We start from the raw sequence: 19244 nt of genomic DNA on the forward strand, positions 1-19244 counted from the left end.
CACAGTTTGTGTCTGAAGAGTTCCGGAGGTTCTTAAAGAACAATGGTGTTAAGCATTACACATCCGCCCCATATCATCCAGCCACTAATGGATTGGCCGAGAGGTTTGTTCAAACATTCAAGAAGGCTATCAAGGCAATGTGTAATGAAGATATACCCCTACAACACAAGGTGGATAACTTCTTGTTTGCCTACCGAATGCGACACATGCGGTTACCAACCAAACTCCAGCCATGATGTTTTTCAATCGAAGAGTACGATGCCGCTTGGATTTGGTTAAGCCAAACGTCAGAAGAGATGTGGAGAACAGGCAGTTTCAGAATATGAATGAAAGGCCGACCAGGAGTTTTAAGATAGGTCGACCAGTTTTGGCCCGGGACTACCGCACAGAGAAATGGCAGCCAGGAACGATCTGTACACGGCAAGGACCTCTAATGTATACCGTGGACGTTGGAGAGAGCATTGTAAGACGCCATGCTGACCAGATTCTAGAGTCACTGGAAAACGGCAACTCCACACCACGATCTGATGCACCTGGCGATGAAACCGAAGTACCAATTGCATCTACCGCAGAATCGGTGATATTGGAAGCAGACGAACCAAACAACGACATTGATCCCGACTCAACCTTGCCAGAAGAACCTGATATCCCAAAGAGGCGTTATCCAGACAGAATCAGGAAGCCTCCTCAAAGACTGAACTTATAATTGCTTAACTTCAACCAATGTATCTAGCAACCGTAATTGTAATTGTAATTAGTTATTATTTAGTTGTTAAATGAATGTTATGTACTGTTTATCTAAAAGGGGAGGAATTGTTGTGTATGTACCTTTAAGGGAATAACTGGTCTCAGACTGCAGTACCGGCAGTGACCACCCCTGTATAAAATGCCCTAGCAGGCTTCTGTAGTTTCAGTTTCCAGGTTGTCTCCATTCAGTAAAGACTTGTTATAATCAACTCCTGTAGTCCGTGTCTCAATTATACACGGACATAATACTGTGGTTGACACAGCCCTCGACTGGGTCCGTTCTATCTCCCGCACTTCAGCCCTCACCCCTGCCCCTCCCTCCCGGAACCACGATAGGGTTCCCCTTGTCCTCGCCTTTCACCCTACCAGCCTCCACATTCAACGGATCATCTTCCGCCACCTCCGACGTGATCCCACCACCAAATGCATCTTCCCCTCCCCTTTCAGCATTCCGTAGGGACCGCTCCCTCCGCGACACCCTAGTCCACTCCTCTATCACCCCCCAGCACCCCCTCCCCTTTGCCCGGCACCTTCCCATGCAAGCGCAGGAGATGCAACACCTGCCCATATACCTCCCCCCTTCCCACTGTCCAGGGCCCTTCCAGGTGAAACAGTGATTTACTTGTACTTCTTGCAACCTAGTATACTGTATTCGCTGCTCACGATGTGGTCTCCTCTACATTGGGGAGACCAAACGCAGATTGGGTGACCGCTTTGCGGAACAGCTCCGTTCAGTCCGTAAGGGTGACCCCGAGCTTCCGGTCGCCTGTCATTTCAATTCACCGTTCCATTCCCACTCAGACCTCACCGTCTGCGGCCTCTTGCATTGTTCCACGGAAGCTCACCGTAAACTCGAGGAACAGCACCTCATCTTCCGATTAGGCACTTTACAGCCTTCCAGACTCGATATTGAGTTCAACAACTTCAGATTATAACCTCGGCCCCTATTATATTTTTATATTTTTTATCCACACTTTTGGTTTGTGACTTTTCCTTTTTTCTCTCTCTCTGTCCCACATGGCAGCTGTCTCTCACTCTGCCAGCGCATTTCACACTTCATCTAGAGCCATTGTCTGTTTCTTTACCTGTCCTATTACTATCTCGTCTCACCTTGAATATCTCTTAATGTCTCTTCTTTCATTCCCTCCCCCATTTCCCAGCCCCCCAAACTGCCTTTTGTTTCATTTCCTGCCTTTTCTCTCAGTTCTGTAGAAGGGTTTCGACCCGAAACATTGACTCTATTTCTCTCTCCATGGATGTTGCCTGGCCTGCTGAGTTTTTCCAGCATTTTCTGTTGTTATTACGATCTTGTTCTTCCCCAAAGTCCACCAACCCAGAAGGGTTGACCAGATAGCGATCAAGACCGGGAACCTTGGGTCATATCTCCCACCCCCCACTGCAGGAGTCCAGAGGCACTGAGCCCACTGAGTTGAGTCAGGATGGACTGCGAATCAAACTTGTGACTTCTGGCCTGTTTGGTTTAGTGCTGCACTGGGTAATAGCTACAAGGAGTTTTGTGTGCATACTTACTGTGAAACATTAGAGTTGTCTTGCTTCTGTATTATTGTTATATAAACTACACAACAAATGACAGAGCGGTGAAGCAATGACAAAATCAGCAATTTAAACACAATGGCTATTAATCATTACCATATTTTCTGAGAATATATGTGAGAATAGTGGTGAGAATGTCACAACTCATTCTTTTTCGATTTATTTTCAAATATAATTTTGCTACGTTCTACTGCATGGGTATCTAAACTGTGACATTTGGACCAAAAGCCACCCTGCACCCTGACAATCTAACCCTTGAAGCTCAAACAACTCAATCCTATTGTGGTTATACTTCTTATTTGAATATACTTGAATTTTGTGGAGCTGGAGGTTTGGAAAGGCTGTTAGAGCCTCACTGATGGACAAATCGTAACTCAGAACACTAAGATCTGTCAGTTTAACATCATCCTGGACTTATGAGAGGGGTCTTTTCTAACTAATTTACTTGGACCCATTCAAAGAAATAATGGACTGTGTTGACAGTGGGAATCCTGTGGATGTGATGTATTTGGATTTCAGCAAGACTTTTGATACTGAACCATTGTAGCATAATGGTTATGTTACTGGACTAATAATCTAGAGGCCTGGAATAATGAACTGGAGACATGAGTTCAAATCCCACCACGGCAGCTGGGGAATTTAAATTCAGTTAATTAAATAAATCTGGAATAAAAAGCTAGTATCAGTATTGGTGACCATGTAAACTGTCGGATTGCTGTAAAAACCCATCTGGTTCACTAATGTTCTTTTAGGGAAGGAAATCTGCCGTCCTTACCTGGTCTGGACTATATGTGACTCCAGACTCACAGCAATGTGGTTGACTCTTAATTGCCCTCTGAAATAGCCCAGCAAGCCACTCGGTTATACCAAACCGCTACAAAGAAGAATGGACTGCAGCAGTTCAAGGCGGCGGCTCACCACCACCTTCTCAAGGGCAATTAGGGATGGGCAATAAATGCTGACCATGCCAGTGTCACCCACTTACCATGAATGAATTTTAAAAAAACAAGCAATTAGTCCACAGGTGGAAAGGCATGAACAGGAGGCAAGCTTCTGAGATAGATTGATAATTGGCCAAACAGAAGAAAACGAAAGGGTGGTTATGAACGGAGCTGCGTCAATATGCTAGGGCCATTGTTGTTTACAGTGGATATCAATGTTTCCCACATTACGACAGTGACTACACTTCAAAAAAGCACTTAATTGGCTCACTGAAACCAACAGCGCAGTGTGCAGCTGCAGTAAGGAAAGCTAACTATAACTTGGGATGTATAGCCAGAGGTATAGAGCATAAATCCCAGAAGGGTAATAACAAATCCACACAAGGCACTGGTCTGGCCACACCTTCAGTACTGCATACATTTCTGATTGCCGTAAAGATATCCAGGCATTGGAGGCGGTGCAGAATATGTATAGTACTTGCATATTGTTAATTGAACACTAGGTGGTCCTCTGATGGGAGTAACCACATTGTAGCAAGTACAATCCACAGTCTGTCTTGTATTTCCTTTGTTATTTTTTAATGGAATATTATTACCACAACAATTTGAGTGTTTATTCGGACATAGCACAGAGAGGAGTAACCGAAGTGATACCTATCTTGGGGCGGTCTGAGCTATGAGGAGAGATTGAATGCTCTGGGATTGTTTACTGTAAAGAAGAGGAGGCTCAGGGGAGATATTATTCTATTGTACTCAAATGTTCAGGATCCTTAAGGGAATGTATAAATTGAATCCCAATAAGATGTCTGAGATTGCTGGGGACACAGGCTGAGGCTGAAGAGAGAAGTTGCACTTGCACAGACTATTCAGATTGAATTGCTTTACACAGAGTCTGAATTAACACTCAAGTTGGTGAATATAGGAGATGGACTGCCTGTGGAGACAGTTAGTGTGGAAGCATGACTGGGAGAACTGGATAAATATTTGAAGAAGTGGGTGTTAGGAAAGTATTTGTTTTCGGCACCAGCCAGATGGGCTACAGTTTATTCGGGTCCTGTGCTTGCCTACGTTCCCATGTAACTTGAGAGATATGCAAATTAATGGGATAATTGACTTAAATTTTTTACGTGGTCCCAAGTTTCCATGGTACGTACATATGCGATTCACAAAGAGGGCAAAAGTCTGGACACTACTTCCTCAGGGTTCAGATCGGGTGTATTTGGAGGAAGATTGGGGAGCTGAGGCTGTTCAGTAGCTCTTGAGTATCACAGACAGAAGATGGAGGGAAAAGGAGAAATACTGAAAGCCGTTATATCTGTACATTAAACTGAAGTTCAAGTGCAATATGCATACACGCAAGAGAGTTTGCTTGTGAAAAAATGGAAATAAAACGGTTGTGTTTTTTACGTGGAACTTAACTCCTATGTGAGAGAATTTCACTAGCATCTCTCAGGATGTTGCTCACCCTGAGTTGGAAGATACGGTTTTATAACAATGGGGGTGTTATCACAAAGTGTTGTGGAAAAAGTGTTACAAGAAGTAAGTTTGACACTTAAAAGAAGTACGCATCATACGTAAGATTTTTAATATATTAACAGTTTTAATCCTAAGGATTTAATTTAATTCTCGCAAATTGATTTTCAATGTTTTGCCAGTTCAAGGTTGAGAAAATTTGTTGGATTGAAATGTTGAAGCAACCTGCAGCTCTGATTTTAATTTCAATGGATCAATCACTGAAATAGCCAATACTTGGTATACTTGAGATCCTGCCTAAAATGATATATAGGCACTGGAGAAGGTGCAAAAAAGATTCACAGGGTGATACCAGAACTGAGAGGATATATTTATCAGGAAAGGGAGTACAGGCTGGGGCTCTTTTCTCTAGAAAAGCGAAGACTGAGGGGTGACCTGATGGAGGTCTTCAAGATTATGAAAGGACTTGATAGGGTAGACGTGGAGAAAATGTTTCCACTTGTGGGGAGTCCAAAACTAGAGGTCTTAAATATAAGATAGTCACTAATAAATCCAATAGGGAATTCAGGAAAAACTTCTTTACCCAGAGAGTGGTAAGAATGTGAAACTCGCTACCACAAGGAGTAGTTGAGGCGAATAGCATGGATGCATTTAAGGGGAAGCTAGATAAGCACTTGAGTGAGAAAGGAATAGAAGGATATGCTGATAGGGTTAGATAAAGAGGGGTGGGAGGAGGCTTGTGTGGAGCATAAAGGGTGGCAAATAACAGTTGGGTCGAATAGCCTGTTTCTGTGCTGTAGACTCTGGGGAAGGGGGAATTTTAACCCCAAAGACGGGTGGGCTGGGGTCGGATGTTTTCCAGGTTTAAACCTGGCCAGCCGAGTTTCCCAGGCCTCTGGAAACCAGGCGGCTGAAGGGAGGATAGGGCAACGTTGGGGAGAAGGTAAGTGCCCTTACAGCACTGCTAGTGGGCCAGGAGGAGCAGGAGTGCTTCCCCCACCCCCCCACCCCCTCCCCCGGCCCCCCAATCTTACCTTCTTTCCTTGGATTGAACCTCTCCCCGGGGTTGACCACCTCCCCCTCACCGGCACGGGATTGGGGCTTCGGCCCCCCACACTCCCAGTAGCAGCTGCAGGCTCCTCACCTGGGGCTGCGGCTTGTTCTGGAGTGCTCCTCGCGTGACTGGAAGCCAAGCTTGTCAATCAGGCTGACAGGGATCCTGTCGTTTAAAAAAAACCGTACGCTTTGGAGTTAAAACTCCACAGCATGCGGGGAAACCCGTCTGAAATTCTGCCTCCCCCCCCCCCCCCCCCAGGTACATCGGGGCCCATGCAACTCAATGTAATGTAACCCAGCGCTCTAATATGTGCAAGCTGCAGTTCCAAAATAATATACAAAACACTCCACTGAGCAGCTTTTTCCCTTTGAACTTCCTGTGATACGTTTGTAGCGGTAGTCCAGAAGTTTAAATCTATTTGACCTTAATGAGTTAGCACATTTTTTGTAAATTGCTGGGGACATCATTTTATCAAGTGTTTGTAGAGATGTACTATAACATGACTGCTGATGCAATGAAATAATTGTAATAATGAAAAAAGGACATTCTGAAGATTTATTTTAAAAGTTGATGCCTGAACTCACTCAATATACTAAATAAATGCACTACTCGGTTTGTACTTATTTATACAGCATGAAGATTCTAGGGTTAATCCCTGGTCTGTACTGATTGAGCTGGAGAGCCCAAAGCCATTGTCTTTGGTCACTGCTACAAATTCAGTACCCTCGCCACTGGCTTCACCCCCTTCCGTTGTTGCTGCCTGGAGCTGAACAAGAATGCTCGTAACCGTGGCATCCTGTTCAACCCCAGGCTGAGCTTCCATCCCCAAATTATCTGCATCACATAGATCCACCGCTAATGGCTCTGGTCTCTGCCTCTACCTTATTCCATCTGCCACTGAAACCCTCTTCCATACCTTTGTCACCTCCAGACCCAGTGGGGTGAATTTTAACCCCCCCCCCCCCCCCCCCCCCCAAGGACAGGTGGGTTCGGGGTGAGTGGGATGGTAATAATGTTTTAAAATTTCAAATCTGACTCCAACTCGCCCACTTCCGGTTTTAATGGAGGCAGGTCAGCGGGGTGGGTGACCAATCTGTTCTGAGGAGGCGGGTCGGTCACAGATCTTTTAAGGAGAAACATAGAAGATAGGAGCAGGAGTAGGCCATTTGGTCCCTCGAGCCTGCTCCACCATCCAAAGAGATCATGGCCGATCATCCAAATTCAGTACCCTGTCCCTGCCTTCTCCCCATATCCCTTGATCCCTTTAGCCTTAAGAAATATATCTAACTCCTTCTTGAATATATATAATGAATTGGCCTCAACTGCCTTCTGTGGTAAAGAATTCCATAGGTTCACCACTCTGGGTGAAGAAATTCCTCCTCATCTCTGTCCGAAATGGCTTACCCCTTATCTTTAGACTGTGACCCCTGGTTCTGGACTCCCCCGCCATCGGGAACATCCTTCCTGCATCTAGCCTGTCTAGTCCTGTTAGAATTTTATAAGTTTCAATGAGATCCCCTCTCATTCTTCTAAACTCCAGCGAATATAAGCCCAATCAATCCAATCTCTCTTCATACGTCATTCCTGCCATCCCAGGTATCAGTCTGGTGAATCTTCGCTGCACTCCCTCCATGGCAAGAACATCCTTCCTCAGATAAGGCGACCAAAACTGCACACAATACTCAAGGTGTGGTCTCACCAAGGCCCTGTACAACTGCAGCAAGACATCTTTGTTCCTGTACTCGAATCCTCTCGCTATGAAGGCCAACATACCATTTGCCTTAACCGCCTGCTGCACCTGCATGCTTACCTTCAGCGACTTGTGCACAAGGACACCCAGGTCTCGTTGCACTTCCCTTTCTCCCAATCTATTGCTGTTCAGATAATAATCTGCCTTCCTGTTTTTTCCACCAAAGTGGATAACCTCACATTTATCCACATTATATTGCATCTGCCATACATCTGCCCAATCACCCAACCTGTCCAAATCATACTGGAGTTTCTCCGCATCCTCCTCACAGCACACACGCCCACCCAGCTTTGTGTCGTCTGCAAACTTGGAGATATTACATCTAGTTCCCTCGTCTATATCATTTATATATATTGTGAATAGCTGGGATCCTAGCACCGATCCCTGCGGTACCCCACTAGTCACTGCCTGCCACTCGGAAAAAGACCCGTTTATTCCAACTCTTTGCTTCCTGTCTGCCAACCAGTTCTCTATCCAAGTAAGTACCTTGTCCCCAATCCCTTATGCTTTAACTTTACATGCTAATCTCTTATGCAGGACCTTACCGAAAGCCTTCTGAAAGTCCAAATACACGACATCCACTGGTTCTCCCTTATCTATTCTACCAGTTACATCCTCAAAAAATTCCAGTAGATTAGACAAGCACGATTTACCTTTTGTAAAACCATGTTGACTGTCCGATCCTGTCACTGTTTTCCAAGTGCTCTGGACTCTAGCATTTCCCCCACTACCGATGTCAGGCTTACTGGTCTATAATTCCCTGTTTTCTCTACCGCCTTTTTTGAATAGTGGGGTAACATCAGCTACCCTCCAATCCATGGGAACTGTTCCAGAGTCTATAGAATTTTGGAAGATGACCAACAATGCATCTACTATTTCTAGGGCCACTTCCTTAATTACCCTAGGATGTAGGTTATCAGGCCCTGGGGATTTATCGGCCTTCAACCCCGTTAATTTCCCTAACACCATTTCCCTACAAATACTGATTTCATTCAGTTCCTCCCTCTCATTAGACCCTATGGGCTGGATTTTCATTCAGCAGTCGGGAAGGAGGCGGGACTACAACTTTCGGGTTTTAGTCCCGTCTCCATCGACATCCGGCCAATCCACGTGAGTTTCCCTTGATTGACCTTGTTGAGCCCGCCCAGCGGGCTCAGCAGGCCAATTAAGAGCCACCCGGCAACAGGTGACGTCACAGATGGAAATTTCATCTGTCAAGAGGTGCTGACAGATGAAATATCAGTGTTTCACAGCTGTTTGAAGCTGTCAAACACTGACAGTCTGACTTCTAACCTGAGTCCTTCTACGCAGACTCAGTTAGAACTCTCATCGGCACTGAAAGCTGAAGGCTGTCACTTTTGACAGTTCGCGGCCATTCAGCTTTCAGTGCCGGCTGAGTGATGGACTCCCGACGCCTAGAGGAAGAAAGGCTGTTAAGGTAAGTACAGGTAATTTAAACTTCTTTACACACTTTAGACACACCAAGCACACTTCAAATCAAATCAACTTTTATTGTCATTGTTAGTGCACAAGTGCAGTACAACAAAATGTAGGCTTGCGGCTCCCGAGAGTGTACATTTAGATTAAGACATTTAAATATTCAACATACATTTGGCTTGTAATACATTAACATAAACATAACCATAATAAAGTGCATTGGCAGATGTGCAGGCTTTAGAGTTTATTTGTGGAGTTCAGTAGGATGACAGCCCTGGGAAAGAAGCTGTTCCGAAATCTGGTCGTACAGGTGCGAATGCATCTGTAGCGTCTCCCAGATGGCAGGAGGGCGAACAGACTGTGGCTGGGGTGGGTAGGGTCTTTGATGATGGACCGTGACCTCCGTAAACAGCGTTTCTGGTATATGTGCTCTATGGTCGGTAGCCATTGCACTCATGCACCCATCACTCACCTGAACACCGACATTATAAATTCCCCTGATTCTGACTGCAAGGGACCTACGCTTGACTTCACCAATCTTTTTCTCTTCACATATCTATAGAAGCTTTTACAGTCAGTTTTTATGTTCCCTGAAAGTTTACTCTCATACTCTATTTCCCCCCTCTTAATTAATCCCTTTGTCCTCCATTGCTGAATCCTAAACTGCTCCCAATCCTCAGGTTTGCTGCTTTTTCTGGCCAATTTATACTTCCTCTCCTTGGATCTTATGCTATCCCTAATTTCCCTTGTTAGCCATGGTTGAGTTACCTTTTTGTTTTATTTTTATGCCAAACAGGGATGAACAAATTCTGTAGTTCATCCATGCAATCTTTAAATGTTTGCCATTGCGTATCCACCGTCAACCCTTTAAGTAATGTTCCCCAATCCATCCTACCCAACTCGTGCCTCATACCATCGTAGTTGCCTTTATTTAAATTCAGGACCCTAGTCTCCGAGTCAAATACTTCACTCTCCATCTTAATGAAGAATTCGATCATATTATGATCGCTCCACCCCAAGGGGCCTCGCACAACAAGATTGCTAATTACTCCTTTCTCATTACATAATACCCAATCTAAGATGGCCTGATCTCTAGTTAGTTCCTCGACATATTGGTCCAGGAAACCATCCCGTATACACTCTAGGAATTCCTCCTCCACAGTATTGTTACTAATTTGGTTAGCCCAATCTATATGTAGATTAAAGTCACCCATGATAACTGCTGTGCCCTTATTGCACGCGTCTCTAATTTCCCGTTTAATGCTATCCCCAACCTTAGCATTACTGTTTGGGGGTCTGTATGCAACTCCCACCAACATTTTCTGCCCCTTGGTATTTCTCAGCTCCGCCCATACAGATTCCACATCATTAGAGCTAATATCCTTCCTTACTATTGTGTTAATCTCCTCTTTAACCAGCAATGCTACCCCACCTCCTTTTCCTTTTTGCCTGTCTTTCCTGAATATTGAATACCCCTGGATGTTGAGTTCCCAGCCTTGGTCACCCTGGAGCCATGTTTCCGTAATCCCAATCATATCATATCCGTTTACATCTATTTGCGAGGCTAATTCATCCACCTTATTACAAATGCTCCTCGCATTAAGACACAAAGCCTTCAGGCTTGTTTTTTTTAACACTCTTAGGCCTAGAAATTCGTTTGGTAGCGCCAGCGATTAGCGCCTAAAGAGCCAGAGAACTGGGGCGTTACCCAATTTTCGGGCAGGCGCAGTGAATATAGCGCCACCTCCCATATTGAGTATCCTTTTAGCGCCGGCGCTAACTCTTTGCGCGCGCCCGCGGGCGCAGGCTGATCATGACGTCATTTGAGTGCGCAACGCCTTTTTGGCGCCCGGACCGGATATTTGGTGGCGCCCGCAACCTTTCCGCCTGGCGCTATTAGTGACAGTTGGATGGAGCGTTCCCAGGCCCTTCTCGGACTCGGGGGGGCGCTATTTAAAGGGGACAGCACTAGTATAAAAGCTGCAACCATTTGGGCTGGCCATTCTGATCGTTGCTGGAGGGAGCTGCTGACCTTCTGTTGCACAGTACTTTTCTCATTGAGTCTTTGGAGGCACTGGCACTGGCAGCTTGAGGACCCGGCTCCCGAGCTGGTGATGCAGCATCTGAAAGCAGGGAGGTGGAAGAGTGGCTTTAGCAAAAGGATAGCTTGCCAGCAAGGGATGCCAGATTGCGGCAAGGCTATGACATGGGTCCACAGTGAGAAAGCATGCTGGCGGGGGGAACAAGTGGAAGGAGACAGTTGTAAAAGGTGAGAACCTTACCATCGCTGTCGACAATGTGGTCGGCAGCTGCAGTGGTTACAGGACCACTTAGACGTCCTCCAAGAATCTGGTGGACTCTCTCCTCGAGATCCGTGAGAGTGACCACTTGTGGAGGTCCTCCACCGGTGCGAAGCTGGTCTTTGCCAATCCTCGCCAGCTTGGACTGCAGGGGAAAGGAGGGGAAGTTATGTTACCTGATGCCCTGAGTGATCATCTCATGCCCCCCATGGTGCAAGAGCCCTTACATGACGCCTTGAGTCAAATGTGCATGTGTGTGCCCAGAAAGGGCCATGGGTGCTTGCTGGCAGATGGCCAATGGGGCACAGGCCACCCTGTAGCCATAAAGTCAGGTGCAAATGAAGGGATGCAGAAGTTTGCAGAAACAACACCCACCCTCACGACCCGAGTGAGGTCGTTGAATTTCTTTCTGCATTGGACAGGGCTCCTGGTCACCATGCTGCTGGAGTTGACCCTCTGGCATACATCCCTCCAAGCTCGTCGGTAGTCCTTATGATTCGGCCTCCTGCCATTGTCTGGGTAGAGAACATCTCGCCGGCGCTCCACTGCGGCCACCAATTGCTCCAGAGCCTCATTGGTGAAGCGCTCTGCTCTCTGTCTCACCTTCTCCATCTGGTCCAAGTTTTTAGCACCAGAGAAGGGCCTGCGCCGATTCTGAGGCCTGCAAGGCGCAGAGTGTGGATGCTGAAGCTGACTGACCCACCCCTTTAAGAGCTGGCCGGCGCCTGGAAGTCTCGAGGTCATCGGTAATTGAGAGCACCTGCGCTGCGCCCGTCCGCTCCGATATTGGGTTGCGCCGGAAGTTTAGCGCCTTAGGAGTCCCATGTAACGCCTGAATTCGCGTCTCAATCACCTTTAGGGGCGATGCAACCCAATATCGCGCCAGGTGGCGATAAGTTGCGTCTGGCTATAAACTTTGCGCTGCGCCAATTCTAACGCCCCAAGCGGGGCTATACCCAATTTCTAGGCCTTAGACCTTTAGCTGCGTGCCTCCATTTTAACAAGATTTTTATTTTGAGCTTGTGGAGGCCGAAACTCCCAGGCCTCCAGAATCCCAGCAGGTAAAAGGCTGCGATATCCGCCCCCCGCCCCACGATGTCTAACTTCTGTGTTGTGCCGTTCTCTAATATCTAATTTTTGTGTAGTTTCTCCAGGGGCCACGGTGTTGGTAGAAGTAAGTGCAGATATCCACATCTGCGGCATCTGCAAGCAACAGTACAACACTCTCGACACTTTTGTCGCCCACAAGCAAAATGGCTGCCACCTTGGGACAACTGCAGGCACCAGTTCTGTTCAGTTTGTGGCAGAAGCAGCGACTTCGGCTACCCAGACTCCGACTGCTACAAGTACCATTACCACACAGACACAGACAATCTCAGGTATGGGAGAGACTGGCAGACCTTTTAGTACATTTGTTTGATTTACAAGAAGAAATGTGATAGTATGGTGATTGTTACTAAAACAATATTAGCAGTGCTTGTCTGAAGTACAGTCATGGCTGTATGCTGAACTGGAATAACATAGCTGTGTGAACCTAAGAAGGGAATTAGTTAAGCTAATAAAGGTCAGCTTTTCATGTAAATTAAAATAAGGGTACAAGGTTAATACAGTATCTAGATTGTTTATTAATTGCTTAATCAACCTGTAAAATTGCTTAGTTACTTGACCTGGAAAATTTGGGAGATACAATTAATTCCTGAAAGGGAGGTTTTGGAAAGGAAAAATAAATTTTGAAATCCAAGATTTTCCCCAGAATATCTGGAATGACATCTAAAATATCTCCGCTCTGGAATTACTGTGTAACAAGAATTCTGATTTTACTGTTTCTAATGGTGTTTTTATTTTCTGATATATAATATAAAGCAGTTAATATTTGTTGCTTTAAGTTACTGCTCTGTAAAGTGACCGGGAGGTGCAGTTCCAGTGGTGGGCAAGAAGACCAGCACAGTTTCATGTTTTAGCAGCAATGATAGATTTTGCGTGCAACCTACAAGTATTTTGATGTGGCTCCGGTTGTTAAACACCATGTAATGAGGTGACAGGAAAGCGATATGTGATATGCCCCCTAAATCAATTGTGCAAGTTCCTGTTAAACAACAGATATAGAACAATAGATGTCTGGCTGTGAGTTTCAAAACAATAATTAATGTAAATGCTTTGATGTCCTAAACCACAGAGCAAAGCAGCACCCTGAGGCAACGTTACTACAGTCAACTCACTGGAAGCAGTTTGTTCTTCTCTATATATTATATTTCACTTTGTTACCCTAATAGGGAGAGAACGGTGATCATCAAAATAGTGATGTGATGTAGGTGAAAAAGTAAAGAAGGTTCTCTGATAACTTAGTGATTAAATGTACTGCATTATGGGTTACTAAAGCATATAGCCAAGAAGGTTTAATACCGACTCTTGGCTAATGTAGCAGTAGGGCTGCTATAATTGGCCTCCGCACTCCTAGGTTAGTGAGATTAAAAATTCAGCCAGGACTCCCATTCCTGATCAGTAGCCCCTGATGGAGTATGTGTTGATGCAGACAGGATTAACTCGGTAACTCACTGGACAGTGCATTTGCCTAGTCAGCCATTCTTCTTCTTAGGCAGTCCCTCAGAACCGAGGATGACTTGCTTCCACATTAAAAATGAGTCCAATGCGGGACCTACAGTCTCTGTCACAGGTGGGGCAGACGGTGGTTGAAGGGGCGGGTGGGTGGGGTGCTTGGGTTGACCTGTGCTACTTGCGCTTGGCTTCCACTTGCTCCTGGCGAAGAGACTCAAGGTGTTCGGCGCCTTCCCGGATGCTTCTCCTCCACTTAGTGCGGTCTTGGGCCAGGGATTCCCAGGTGTCAGTGGGGATGTTGCACTTTTTCAAGGAGGCTTTGAGGGTTTCCTTGAAGCGTTTCCTCTGCCCACCTGGAGCTCTCTTGCCGTGTCGGAGCTTAAGTAGAGACATGTTTCAGAACAAATACAAGATAAAGCACTCTGCCCTCTTAACATGCCTCTCTTAGAAGAGCACCCCACTCCACCAATGAGAATTTTTCAATCTCCCTCACCAATCATTGTTGTGCGCTCTGAGTGAGGGTACCAGTCATCAAACATCTTGTGTTCATTTTCTCAACGAGGGTTGCTGCTGATAGCTATCTCTGCAGAAGATTGGTATGTGGTCACTGTATCAGTAGCATTATGGAGAGGAGTGATCTGGGGCCAAGATATAAGCTTAAAGTACCACAGTTCCGGGTGACCTTTAACTTGAATAGTCACAGTACTGAGTTTTCACCAAATTATTAGAAAACAACAGACAATGAAACTTTATTACATAATATTAAATAATAGACATTTGAGACTATTTTAAAAACAGTAATCTAATCCAGGGAGTTAGATGATGTCAAAGTATAAGTGACAGTTGAGTGGTTGGAACCATCATTTTGCTGGTTTAGATTACAGCCTTGAAATCCCTTCCTGGTATCTGTTACCAACTATCATAGTTACTGTTCTCATTTTATGTGGAGGATTTATTATGCCTTTGCCCATTTTTTGTGCATTTAAACACCAAGTAAGTGGGTCTTGGTGGAATTTGCTTACAGTATCATTTCTATTGTTGCACATTTCATTTTACAAGTTTGACTATTGTCCCTACCTGTAATTTAAAATCAAGCAAAATGAAGACCTCATTCATATTCATTCATTTTATTCATCTTCTTCAGTTAAGATTTCTGCCACGTTACCTGACTCAAAATATAATTGTTTGCAGCAGAAATAAAATGCTGCCTAGGTGCTTAAGAGTGTATTTTCAATATTATGCATTGCTTGTTTGGCATCACTGCATAGCGAGGTGTTCCTTTGGGAGGCAGTATTGTACCACATTGTGCAATTTGCCCATACAACGACCCTGCATGTAATCAGTCAATTCATTTTAACTGAAAGTGATTAATTTATTATTATAAGCTGGAACTACTGCAATTGCCACTCTAAAATATGTAAATATACACTTAAACATAAAGACTAGATTTGATTGAATTAACATTGTTCCTAAATAGCATTAATGGCACAGTCCACAATACTAATGCAATGAAAGCCATATGCTGTGCATCCCTTCCCCCTCTACCATGGCAAGGATGGGGTTAATGAGGTGCCAGAGCTACAGCCAAAGTGGAGGCCCTTTTTTATACTGCGGTATTGGCACCAGGTTCCCCAATTGCAGGTTTTGTACAGCCAAATGTAAAACCACTGGGACTCACTAAGACCAACAGCTCAGAGGACCCACTGAAAACAGCTCTTTCTGGCAGCCAGTGTTAGTGAGTCCTAACAGTTGTACATTGGGCTTACTATTTGCAGCTCCCATCATAACGCTTTGCACATGGGAATCCCCCTCATGTTCATGTTAATTGGAGCAAAAAGAGAAAGATGAGCGAACATTTAAAGGTCGGAGGGGGGGGGGCAAGGCTACATTGCAGGAGGAAGGGTCCCCATAAGCCAGCAGAATTGTTTCATCCTGTTAGGACAGCAGCACATGCACCGTTTCAGATTCACCTGCTGCTGCCGCAGAGATGCCTCCAGCTTGCTGATATCACAAACCAAACCAGAGCCCAAAACGATAGAGAGAGATGGAGCCTGTTAAAAGTGGCATTGACTGGGGAACCTGACCGTACCTTGTGCAGTGCAGGGGGATTCTGGCTGTAGTTAGAGGGTGAATAGCAATGGGTTATAGGATCACTACTAGTTACAGGTAGGATATTGTGGCATTACACCTATTGCTACCAGTTACATATCTGCTATCAGTGAATTATGTATTACTGTTGGTTATGAGGAGTCATAGAGTCATAGAGTTTTACAGCACAGAAAGAGGCCCTTCGGCCCATCGTGTCTGCGCCGCCCATCCATCCCTGTCCAGTCTAATCCCATTTTCCAGCATTTGGTCCATAGCCTTGTATGCAATGGCATTTCAAGTGCTCATCCAAACGCTTCTTGAATGTTGTGAGGGTTCCTGCCTCCACCACCCTTTCAGGCATTGAGTTCCACATTCCAACCACCCTCTGGGTGAAAAAGTTCCTCCTCAAATCCCCTCTAAATCTCCTGCCCCTTACTCTGAATCTATACCCCCTTGTTATTGACCCCCCCACTAAGGGGAAAAGTTCCTCTTTATCTACCCTATCTATGCCCCTCATTATTTTGTACACCTCAATCAGGTCCCCCCTCAGCCTTCTCTGCTCCAAGGAAAACAACTCCAGCCTGTCCAGCCTCTCTTCATAGCTGAGGCGCTCCATCCCAGGTAACATCCTGGTGAATCTTCTCTGCACCCTCTCCAAAGCAATCACATCCTTCCTATAGTGAGGCGACCAGAACTGCACACAGTACTCCAGCTGTGGCCTCACCAGCGTTTTGTACAGCTCCATCATAACCTCCCTGCTCTTATATTCTATGCCTCGGCTAATGAAGGCAAGTATCCCATATGCCTTTTTAACCACCTTATCTACCTGCTCCGCTGCCTTCAGGGATCTATGTACATGTACACCAAGGTCCCTCTGACCCTCTGTACTTCCTAGGGTCCTACCACTCATTGTGTATTCCCTTGCCTTATTTGTCCGTCCAAAATGCATCACCTCGCACTTTTCAGGGTTAAATTCCATTTGCCACTTTTCCGCCCATCTGACCAACCCGTTTATATCGTCCTGTAGCCGGAGGCTTTCCTCCTCGCAATTTACCACCCCACCAATTTTCGTGTCATCTGCGAACTTACTGATCATACCTTTTACATTCTCATCCAAATCATTTATGTAGATCACAAACAATAAGGGACCCAGCACCGATCCCTGAGGTACCCCACTGGACACAGGCTTCCAGTCACAAAAGCAACCTTCGACCATCACCCTCTGCCTCCTGCCACTCAGCCAGTTTAGGATCCAACGCGCCAAGGCACCCTGGATCCCATGGGCTCTTACCTTCTTGACCAGTCTCCTATGCGGGACTTTGTCAAAAGCTTTACTGAAGTCCATGTACACCACATCCACAGCATTTCCCTCATCCACCCCACTAGTCACCCCCTCGAAAAATTCGATCAGATTTGTTAGACATGATTTACCCTTGACAAAGCCATGCTGACTATCCCCGATTAATCCTTGCCTCTCCAAGTGGAGATTAATTTTGTCCCTCAGAATTTTTTCCAATAATTTCCCCACCACAGATGTTAGACTCACTGGCCTGTAATTCCCTGGTTTATCCCTGCTACCCTTCTTGAATAATGGTACTACGTTAGCTGTTCTCCAGTCCTCTGGTACATCCCCTGTGGCCAGAGAGGTTCTGAAAATTAGTGTCAGAGCCCCTGCAATCTCCTCCCTTGCCTCCCACAGCAGCCTGGGATACATCTCGTCCGGGCCTGGGGATTTATCCACTTTTTGGCCCGCTAAAACCGCTACCACCTCCTCCCTCTCGATGCTAATATGTTCAAGTATGTCACAGTCCCCTTGCCCGATTTCTATGTCTGCATCGTCTTTCTCCATAGTGAACACAGATGCAAAAAATTCATTTAAAACCCCGCCTACATCCTCTGGCTCTACACACAGATTGCCACTTTGGTCCCTAATGGGCCCTACCCTTTCCCTGGTTATCCTCTTGCCCTTAATATACTTATAAAACATCTTAGGATTTTCCTTTATTTTGCTCGCCAGTGTTATTTCATGGCCCCTCCTCGCCCTCCTAATTTCTTTTTTAAGTATGCCCCTGCACTTTTTATACTCCTCTAGGGCTTCTTCTGTCTTTAGTCTTTTGTAACTGCCAAAAGCCCCCCTTTTATTTCTAATGCATTTTTGTATATCCCTTGTCATCCAAGGTTCCCTTTGCTTGCTGGTCCCACCCTTGACCTTTACAGGAACATGTTGGCGTTGTACTCTCTCTATTTCCCTTCTGAAAGTCTCCCACTGTTTTGATGTGGATTTTCCTATAAGCAGCTGCTCCCAGTCCACTTTGGCCAGATCCTGCCTTATCATATTAAAATCGGCCTTCCCCCAATTTAGAACCCTTATTTCCGGGCCGTCTTTGTCTTTTTCCATGACCACCTTAAATCTCACCGAATTATGGTCACTGTCGCCAAAATGCTCTCCTACTGACACTTCCACCACTTGCCCGGCTACATTCCCCAGAATTAGGTCCAGTACCGCCCCCTCTCTTGTAGGACTTTCTACATGTTGGCTCAAAAAGCTCTCCTGGATGCACTTTAAGAATTCTGCACCCTCTAAGCCTTTCACACTCTGACTGTCCCAATTTATATTGGGGAAGTTGAAATCCCCCACTATTATTACCCTATTATTTTCGCACTTCTCGGAGATTTGCCTACATATCTGTTCCTCTATCTCCCCCTGACTGTTTGGGGGCCTATAGTACAGTGTCTGAGTGTTACCAGTATTACTATTAGTTATTGGTGCAATTTCAGTGAGTTCTTATTAGTTACTAGTGGAATCAAAGCTCCCCTCACCTCTGGTTTCCCCCCAGTGAATCCCTCCCCCTCCCTCGATTTCCTTTTTTTGGCTTTGCTAGTTGGTGGCTTACTGGTTCTCTGATCTTCTCGCACAACAGCTGCTGGCGTAAAACCATGAGCAAAGATATTCACCTGAAGGGGACACAACCTTTATAAGATAAATGCAATAACATTTGCAGATGTCGTGTGATCAGACGTCATGTGATCCAACCTCCAGGAATACCTCAAACCAGAGTTGGCAACCCTAAGGGAAACATGGCAGCCAATTTGCATTTAGTAAGGTCTCACCGACTGGAATTAACTAAATGACTAGATAATCTGTTTTGGTGGTGTTGGTACCGGGCTAACTGTTAGCCAGGACACCAGGAGAACTTGCATGCACTTTGTCAAATAGTGCTGTGGCATCTTTTACACTCACCTGAGAGTGAGCTGGGGCCTTGGTTTAACGTCTCCTCTGAAAGTGCAGCACTCCCTCAATATGGCATTGAGGTATTCTCTTAAAACTGATCTTATGTGAG

At 45.6% G+C, this 19244-nt stretch overlaps 1 protein-coding gene across 1 annotated transcript in view; it reads left to right on the forward strand.

Moving 5' to 3' along the window:
• zfp64 (zinc finger protein 64 homolog (mouse)) overlaps positions 1-19244 on the forward strand; it is an 88594-nt gene that overhangs the window by 10233 nt on the left and 59117 nt on the right. Inside the window, exon 2 of the mRNA XM_086005299.1 lies at positions 12405-12638. Coding sequence (XP_085861425.1) covers positions 12405-12638 — 234 coding nt within the window. The remainder of the gene's footprint in view (positions 1-12404; positions 12639-19244) is intronic.

This window comes from Somniosus microcephalus, chromosome 13, assembly GCF_052327205.1.
Source record: "Somniosus microcephalus isolate GS21.2 chromosome 13, FLI_Smic_1.0, whole genome shotgun sequence".
In the NCBI taxonomy this organism is placed as follows: Eukaryota; Metazoa; Chordata; class Chondrichthyes; order Squaliformes; family Somniosidae; genus Somniosus; species Somniosus microcephalus.